Source organism: Silene latifolia, chromosome 6 (assembly GCF_048544455.1).
Source record: "Silene latifolia isolate original U9 population chromosome 6, ASM4854445v1, whole genome shotgun sequence".
In the NCBI taxonomy this organism is placed as follows: Eukaryota; Viridiplantae; Streptophyta; class Magnoliopsida; order Caryophyllales; family Caryophyllaceae; genus Silene; species Silene latifolia.
Window position 1 is genome coordinate 40,860,221 of NC_133531.1, and position 9,684 is coordinate 40,869,904.

The 9,684-nt window shown below is 36.8% G+C and overlaps 1 protein-coding gene across 1 annotated transcript; it reads right to left on the bottom strand.

The window, feature by feature from the left end:
* Positions 1-8,154: 8,154 nt before the first annotated feature.
* LOC141588001 (uncharacterized) lies at positions 8,155-9,015 on the bottom strand. The gene has a single exon (XM_074409461.1). It carries the CDS (start codon positions 9,013-9,015, stop codon positions 8,155-8,157), a length of 861 nt encoding a protein of 286 aa, XP_074265562.1.
* Positions 9,016-9,684: the final 669 nt, after the last annotated feature.

Consider the following 9,684-nt stretch of genomic DNA (forward strand, 5'->3'; position numbering starts at 1 on the left):
GATATAACAATGTACAAGGTGAGTTAACAATAACTCAAACGACAAATGTCGACATCACACTCGGGTAGTCAATATCATATTACAACCTTGTGATGTAAATCGTAAGTGTAAACACTTATTGATTGCAATAGAAGTTTAACATGCCATGTGTCCATGTGTTCAAACTTCTTACACTTGCAATTTCCTTTACATTCATGTTCTCTCTCATAGCATGAATCTTACCAAGTACACATCAAGGTTCCCGGCCTTGGTTTCGGTTCTTTAACTTGAAAGAACTTTCTTATCGACTATCACATAACGAACGAATTTGTGATGAATGATATAACTTGTACTGATCAAGTATTCCATCCACACACAATGCACTAGGTATATGTTTTGTAGAATCTTGTAACAATTGACAAGATTATTAGCTTAGCACTTCTCACAAGTCCTAGCTTAACTAGGAAAGATTGTTTTTGAATAACCTCTTATTCAACCAAGCATCTTTCCAAAACTTCTCATTTCTCTTTCTAGGCTTGAAAGAATTGGGATTCTCATAATTCCTCATATGTGCTCGGATTTTCTATAATATGTGCAACCTCTTGACACACAATGGAGTATTCCGTCAAACACCGAAATCGCTCATCGGATTCTACTTGAGAATTCATGACGTTTCTATTATGGCTTACCAATCAATCATCATGCTCTTATGCATATAATTCATAATTGGACATGTACATGATTATTCTAATGGCGGAAACATTAGTTACTAATAATCATGAGATCAACTGTTCATAGGTTCAATGAATGACCATGACTGCTAATGGCAATTCCATTTTCATCTACATGAATAACCTATGTGAATGTTGATACGATGTGTATCTCTTAATACTAATCCAACATCCCTTGATGTAATTAGATTCATCATAGTCCATGTTTATCCAGAATTGAAAACTCAAATGCTTCTTTGTGAAGAAGATATTAGCTCGTCATTCCTTAATGAGTAATGAGTTTTATACATTCAAGGATGACAGCTCCCACTAAATTTCATGTCTTCACATGAGAATTTCCTAACTCCCACTGAATTTCACACATTTCGAAATTGACTTCTCAATCGAAACTTTATCAAGAATTGAAATATAAATTGCATTGCCAAGTTATTAGGATAAAACCATATATGTTCCCATCATATCCTTTCAAAATAACTATTTTGAAATGGTCTCATTTTAACCTTACGTAAAGAGATTTTAAACCTCCAACACACTCATGTCATAATGATGTGTAGTAATGTCATTATTCAAATATAAACAATATCTAGAATACGTCCTTCGCAAATACCCTTTTCGAAGGAGGTTTAACCATTTCATAGTGAGGTTAAGCAATGACATTTGCGTGGTTAAAACTTTGGCCATTGAAGATATCGGTATATCAATCTTTGCAACTCGATCATAACTAGTATGTTACTATGATTCATTTAGGCTCTTAAGTAAATCTCAAGGTTGAAACTATCGGTCAAAAATTTCATAAACTTAGTCAAAAACTTATTAAGACTTTTCATTAGTCATTTTTCTTCCAAAACTTTCTTTTGGTCTCCTCGTGTAGTTATCTTGAGAATATACTCTTATGATTACTTCACTTGGTCTCTTTAGTCATATAGAACTAACTTGAGACCATAGATCTCATCTATTCGGTATACTATGTAAATAGTTATACCTTCATTCAAATCATTCTCTCTTGCGTAGATCTTTATTTACACAAGTACACAATTTTATCTTGCCTTGTGTGTTGTGTCCTCATTTTTCTCCCACTCTATCTTTAGAATAAATACCCTATAGATTCAAAGTGAGCATATGAGACACAAATTAATGATGTTGAAGTATAAGGAGAACTATCTCATAGATAGACTAATAGTTATTGATTTCATATGTGTACTTGGTGATTGACATTCCTTTAAGAGAGTTCATAGACTCAAAATTGCTTTATAAATGATCATACACAAGCCTTAAGCATGTGGACATATAATGAAACCCGTCATTATATTTGTCTATTAGATCACTTTAAGCGAAAGATCTCATGTTTCTAAGAGCAAGCATTTAAAGATGAATTTTAGAACATAAAAGGATAAATGATAAAACGGGTGACTTGGGTTGCAAACCAAGTCACCATCATCCAAAATACAAACCATTATCCAAAATACCTTTCCATGTCGAACATGGAAACTTAAAGTTCTAAAATCCAAAACATAACTTAAAATAAGACAATGAAAAGTAAAGCTCCATAAAAGCTATCCATAGCTTCTCCATGGTTTCTTATGCTTGCTTTTCCTTTCCCTTGTCTTTGCTTGGTGGAGGCCCTATTTACAATAAAAAGGGAGATACATTATCACAACTTTGCATCATAATACCATAGTTGAATTAGAAACATAAAAGAAGGTTAGTCATTTACCTACTGGAGTGATCTTTCCAGCTTTGATATCACCAAGGTATTTGGAACAATTTCTTTTCCTATGTCCCATACCATTACAATAATGGCATTTATCAAGAGGACCCTTCTTGATCTTTGAGGTGCTAGCTTCATTAGGCTTAGCTTTGGTGAATGTGGGAGCTTGCTTTTTACCCTTTCTTCCACTCTTCTTGAATTTCCCCTTACTCTTAGTGCTTATGTTAAACACATCCTTGGGTGGGTTCACATTTAACCCCATGTCCCTCTCGGCTTGCACAAGTAACTTGTGCAACTCTTCGAGAGACACATCCTTGTCTTGCATGTTGAAATTCACCCGGAATTGCACATATGCCTTGACTTTGGACAAGGAGTGTAGAATCCTATCTACGATGAGTTCTTTGAGGATTTCAACCTTTTGAATTTTCAAGGCCTCGACAAGCTCCAATAGTTTGAGCACATGAGGGCTAACCTTTTGGCCCTCTTTGAAGTCGAGATCAAAGAATGCCGCGGCCGCCTCATATTGGACGATCCGCGGAGTTTGTGAAAACATGGTCACAAGTTTGGAGTAAATCTCATTAGCATTGCCCATTTTAAAGGCTCTCCTTTTGAGGTCCGCCTCCATCGCAAATATCAAGACATTTTTCATTGCGGCGGACTCCTTTTGGTAAGCCTCATATGCTTCCCTAGTGGCGCGGTGGACCTAGTGGAGGTTCGGGTGGAGAGGCCTCGGTAAGGTAACGAAGCTTGTCGTCACCTTCGGCGGCTAATTTGAGTTGGGCATCCCAATCGGAGAAATTTGACCCATTCTTTTCAAGTTTACATCGATCCATAAAGGATCGGAGCCAAGATGAACTAGTGAGAGGCGTAGCATTAGGAGTTGGTGTTGGTGTTGCCATTTGTTATGAAAAAGAAGTGGTCTACAAAACAAAATATAAGGAGTAAAACAATTGTCGTTTTAATAATAATACTCGTAAAAATGTATGATTTAAACAAGTTTTATGCATTTTTCTAGTGACCTCTACCCAACTAGATAAATGATTCCAAGACCCAAATTCATATTAACTTGGGCACAGTGTGGCCGATGAAACCCTTATCAATATAACTCGGTGGATTAACGTTTAATCGATTCTACTTTTAGAACTCTTGGTCGATAATATTACATTTAACATATATCTTTAGCCCAAAACACATTCAACAAGGGGATGGTGTGGCCGATAAAACCCTTATCGAAAAACTTTTGTTGAGTTCAATCCAAATTTCGAATAAATGTGTCCATGATCCAAACCCACATTAACTTGGGCACGGTGTGGCCGATGAAACCCTCATCAATATGAATTCGGTGGATAGACATTTATCACCCACTTCCCCTACGTAACAAGGTTTGTACCCCGGTGTGGCCGAGTGCACTCCCTCACGAAATAGGTTTTCATGGTTTCTACTATTTGGTAAGGCTATGTCTCAATTGATTGTTTTAGCGAGAGGTCATGTCAATTTATTATCTATAACGTTTTAAGTGAACTAAAGCAGTGAACTACGATAATTTTAATTGACACGGTCGATAAACTCAATAAAATGACAATGCATGTTTAGTTACGGCGATTTAGCGATGCATGTGACATAAAATAAAATGCAAGCATAAAAATAAATAAATCCTAGTATGGCCTTTCCTAAAATAGAAAAACTATTTAACTATTACATATTCGGAAACCAACTCCATTGGTCCCTTGAACTTCGGTTGTGGCACGCATCTCGAGGTAACACCGTCTTTATGTATTGCCATTCTTGAAGAAATCCGTCTTTGGGAACTCCGGAATGAATAAAATTACATAATAAATTACATAATTTCCTATTATACATTTGTAACTAAAATAAAATTAATCTATTAAATTACAAAACGGTGATACGAGATCACAATAAATTACAACCGAATCGATATTCCCATACATTTCGGGAAATACCAATTAACACTAAGGCCATACTAAGTAAAATTACATAATTCAAAAATTACATAAATTAAAATTATGACAATCATAAAGGAAAAATGCAGCATTATAATATGTATGGGCATGCTCAATTTTATGCTAAATCGCCTTTAATTAGCCAATATCGTATATTACTCGGTTTTTACGGATTTGCGTGATTTCAACATTTTTATAATCACAAAAATACATAAACTCATATTTATGCATAAGTTAATTACCCTAACCTCTTAGGACTCAAAATATAGTCTTCACTAATAATTTGACCATAATTAACCCATATTTTATAAAATTGTTCATAAATGGACCAAAATTACAAAAATAAGCTATAAACTTCAAATAAATCACAAAATTTCAAATAAATTTGAAATTTGAAATTTAAACTTATGAACATTCTGGAAAAAATACCATGACACTCATAATGTTCAAAATATTAGGTTAAAAATTTCGAAATTTTCCGAAAAAACAATGTTGCGGTTTATCGGTTTCTAATAAAATAATCATAAAAACATGGAAAAATTATATTCATAAACATTTCAATTTTAGATCTGAAAAATAATAAAATGCAACATTAGACGTTTTTCCTAAGTCATAGATTATGTTTTATTAATTTTTCACTAATAATGTCACTATTTATGCTATTTTTCTTCAAAAATCCATAAATCATGCAAAAAGACTTCTTTATAGCCAATTATTTTACACACATCTTGTAAAATTTCATGTGACAACATATTAATTTTCTATGACCAGATTCGAAGTTTAACTCATATTAACCTATTTTTCACTTAAAACCGAATTTAATAATGAAAAATCCATTTTTCGAGCATAACAAGTCCGAAAATTATGAAAATTTACAGGTTATCTCAAAATAATATATGTGACAACATATCCAAAAATCAATGGAAAATTCGAAGTATAGCTAATTTTAGACCGAAAATGACATTTTTGCTCATAAAATCATATTTAAATGCCATTATTGTGAAATATGAACAATAAAAATCCGAAAAATTAACCAAAATATCCTAAAACATTTTAGGACCAGAAATATTAACATTTATGAATTAATTTCGTGATATATCATAATAACACAAATTTACAAGTTTTATTTTATTTTATTTTTTTTGCAAAAAATTCTCATTTCATTTCAAGAAGGAATGAAACTACAATTGCAAAAAAACTATCCACTATACTGCTAACTCAACTAAAAAGCCAAACAAACTAGAGGAAAACAACTAAGGAGCTAGGGAAGTGAGTACAGGACTAAGTAAAGACTGAGGAAACTTGAGAGATAATCTGGCCAAGACTAAATCCTTGATCTTGCGTAGGATCCCAGCTGCATCAGTAGACTTATGACAAAACAAGCGTTGGTTTCGTTCCCACCATAGTTGATTAACAGAAGCAGCAAGAGAAGTATAAAAACAATGGACTTTCCAGTTGTGTTTACTACTACCAAAGGGACAGGCAGCAAGAAGATGAAGAAGGGAAGCAGAAAGATGGGGTAGACTCATCCAATTCAGAATGGAACTCCAAACCTGAGCAGTGAAAGGACATGAAAAGAACAGATGGTCATGATCCTCTTCACTGGAAAGACAAAAGTAGCACCTGTTTGCAAACTGATAACCCCTTTTTTTGACATTATCCTGAGTGGCAAGCTGACCCTGAGCAGCCATAGAACAAGTAATACGGTGGCTAGGGACAATGGAAGAATAAGAAAGACCCTTAGTCCAGTTACCTTGATCAGGAGCAGCTCTAAAAAAATCATAAGCAAGACGAAGGTGGAAATGTGAACCCTGAACCCAGGATTGAAGAAGAGCGTGAGCAGTCTGAGTAGAACCTGTGGATTCAACAAGGAGATCACGAATTATCAGGATCCCCTTCATACTAGTAGAGAATGAATCCTTAGATTGTAAATTCCATATGTCAGTTCCTTTAAACACATAAGCATGCTGCCATTTGGCCCAAAGACTAGAAGTAGGAGCTAGAAGTAGAGCAAGCCATTTAACAAGAAGAGCTTTATTCCAAGAAGCAAGATCCTTGATGTTAAACCCACCACCAGACCAGGGAGAGCAAATGCTTTTCAAGCTCTTGAATACCAGTTTTCTACCAGAGTTGCCCCAGAAAAACTGTCTGCAAAGTTGTTCAATTCTTTTGGTAATAGCACCTGGGAGAAGAAGGCTAGCTCCCCAATAATTGTCCAGACCAAAAACCACAGAGCTAATTAGCTGGAGTTTACCAGCATAAGACAAGGCATGGGAAGACCAGTGGAAAACTTTCTTCTGAATTTTAGTTAGAAGGGGATCAAACATATTCACAGAAACTCTGGAGGTGGATAATGGAATACCCAGGTATTTGAATGGAAATTGGCCCTTGGAGAATCCAGTAGCATGAATGATTTCAGAAACAAGTGCAGGAGGAACACCCCCAAAATAGATATTGGTTTTGTCCACATTAGCATGGAGACCAGAAAGGGAAGCAAACTTAGCAAGGGAGTCTTTAACAGCCACAACAGATGGGACATCTCCCCTAACAAAGATCATCAAGTCATCAGCAAAAATAAGGTGATTGAGATTAAGCTTGCTACATTTGGGGTGGTAGGATACATTCTTTTGATCACAAAGAATTCTAAGGTGCCTGGAAAGAATCTCCATACTAAGGACAAAAAGATAAGGAGATAAGGGATCTCCTTGCCTTATACCACTCTTACCAGGGAAGAAACCAGCAATGCCACCATTGATCTTAAAAGAATACCAAGTGTTGGTGATACAACCCATAATCCATTTAGAGAAAAGAGGAGGGAAACCCAAACTAGTAAGCATTTGGGATAAAAAATCCCATTGAATAGAGTCAAAAGCCTTCTTGATATCAACTTTAATGAGACATCTAGGGGAGAGAGCCTTCCTAGCATATCCCTTAATCAAAGATTGTGAAAGCATAATGTTCTCAAAGATATTCCTGCCCTTAACAAAAGCTGCTTGCTCCTCACCAATAAGGTAAGGCAGGAGAGGTTGGATCCTATTAGAAAGAATCTTACTAACTGTTTTATAGAAAACAGTACAGCAAGAAATAGGTCTATAGTCAAGAACTGAAGTTGCAGTAGCTTTTTTAGGGATTAATGAAATTAAAGTTGAGTTAGCTTATTTAGCCATGCGACCAGACTTAAAAAAACTTTGGACAGCAGCACAGAAGTCACCTTTGATGATATCCCAAGAGGACTTAAAAAATCCAGAAGAAAATCCATCAATTCCAGGACTACTGTTGGAATCTATCTTTGAACAAAGCGACTTTGATTTCAGATGAGGTAATAGCTTGAACCAGACTGATTTTATCTTCTTCAGTAACACAAGGTCCCTGACCAATAAACTGAGCATCAAGCTTATGGACAGGAGCAGTTTGCCCCAACAGCTGAGTGTAATAGGCTTGGAAAGCAAGACTAACATTATCTGCCCCCTGATGAAGCAAGCCATTTTGGTCAACAATATTACCAATGTTTTGCTGATGCTTTCTTTCAGCAATTTTAGCAAAAAAAATACTTGGAACTAGTATCAGAGGATTGAATATGAGTCAATTTGGCTCTCAGAGTGAGCATGGCCAATTCAGCTTGCTTGAGAGAAGAATAGCTAGCCAAGCAGTCTCTTTCAGTAGAAATAAGGAAGGAAGAAAAAGGATCCTGCAAAAGCTGCTGCTGGCAGTCCTTGAGCTGATCTTTGGCAGCTTTAACTCGACCAGTGAGGTCACTAAAGTTCTCTCTATGGAATCAGGTAAGCGCATGTTTGACCCTCTTAAGTTTAGTGAAAAGTCTGAACATAGGATTACCAACAGTAGGAGGAGCCCAGGAATCTCTAACAGTAGAAGCATAATTAGGATGCTGGATGCAGCTATTCAGAAAACTAAAACGTTTATGAGTTTTAATAACCTCCTGAACCTGAACCACCACAGGAGAATGGTCAGAGAGACCAGACTCCAGGAAGAGAGCATGAGAAGTAGGAAAAGAGGTAATCCATTGCTGATTGACAAGGGCACGGTCCAATTTAGACCAAACTCTAGTCAAGGAATCTTGTTTATTAGTCCAAGTCATGTCAGCACCAGTACCAGCAATGTCCTCCAGATTGCAGGAAATCAAACAAGAATTAAAGTCCATCATCTCATGAAGAATAGGAGGATGAGGACCTAATTTCTCAGATGGGCACCTAACAACATTGAAGTCCCCCATTACCAGCCAGGGAGTAGAAGTTCTAGCAGCTATCAGGCCTGTCCAAAGGGCATTTCTTTCAGCTGCATCATTGCTACCATACACCACAGTAAGGTTAAGAGAGGTAGAGGACACTTTATGCAGCACTCTACAACTGATCCATTGAGCACCAATTGATTGGACAGTAACAGTAACATGAGAGGGATTATAAAGAAGCCAAATCCTGCCATTGTAGTGATGATCATAGTTGCAAAAAGAATCCCAATGCTTAAAACTGGTATTAAGAATGCGGGAAGCATTACCAATTTTCACTCTAGTTTCCAAGAGAGCCACTACATCTAGGTGATTTTGGATAAGAAAATCTCTGACTTCAGCCTGTTTAAGAGGACAATTTAAGCCACGCACATTCCAAGAGGCAATCTTCATTTGGAATGGGATTGTGTGGGAACAAAGCCATGAGTATCCACTAAATCAGTTGAAGAACTGCTAGCCTGTAACACAGACTGACCCACTGCAGGGACAGTCAAAGAAACTTGCTCACTACCATGATTGGAAATAACATTCCCCAGAGAGACAGAACCACCAGGGTCAGGTGAATCTATCAAACCAGGGGAAGGAATAGGACATTCTTGATGCATTTGAGAATCCAAATCAGAAGAGAGGGGTAGGTGAGAAGAGGATCTCTGGACTAGCTGAGAGCTTACTGAGCCTATATTCCTCCCCTCAACTAACCCATCATTCTGAGTGGAAACCAAGGTACCACCTAGTCCAGATTTGTCTTTTATGCCAGAAACTGATTTAGTAGCTCCCTGAGATTTAGGTTTAGATGTCTTTTTACCCTTGGATTTAGTTGAGCTTCCTGAGTGCATTTCAGAAACTTTCTTGGGAGGAGTTGGCTCAGCAGGAGAGGATCTCTGACCTAGCATAGAGCATTCTGAGTCTACATTCCTCTCCACCAAACCCACTACACCCCGGAAGCTCGAGGTACCACCTAGCTCAACTGGATCATCTTCAAGATTCTCCCCTAATATCTGGAAAGAATTATCAGTAACCAAAGGATCAGAGGGAACAGGCTCAGTGGTCAAGCTTTTTTGA

What these genes read in the sequence shown, in the direction of transcription:
- LOC141588001 (XM_074409461.1), bottom strand. Translation starts at nt 9,015, where the DNA reads ATGAAGATTGCCTCTTGGAATGTGCGTGGCTTAAATTGTCCTCTTAAA.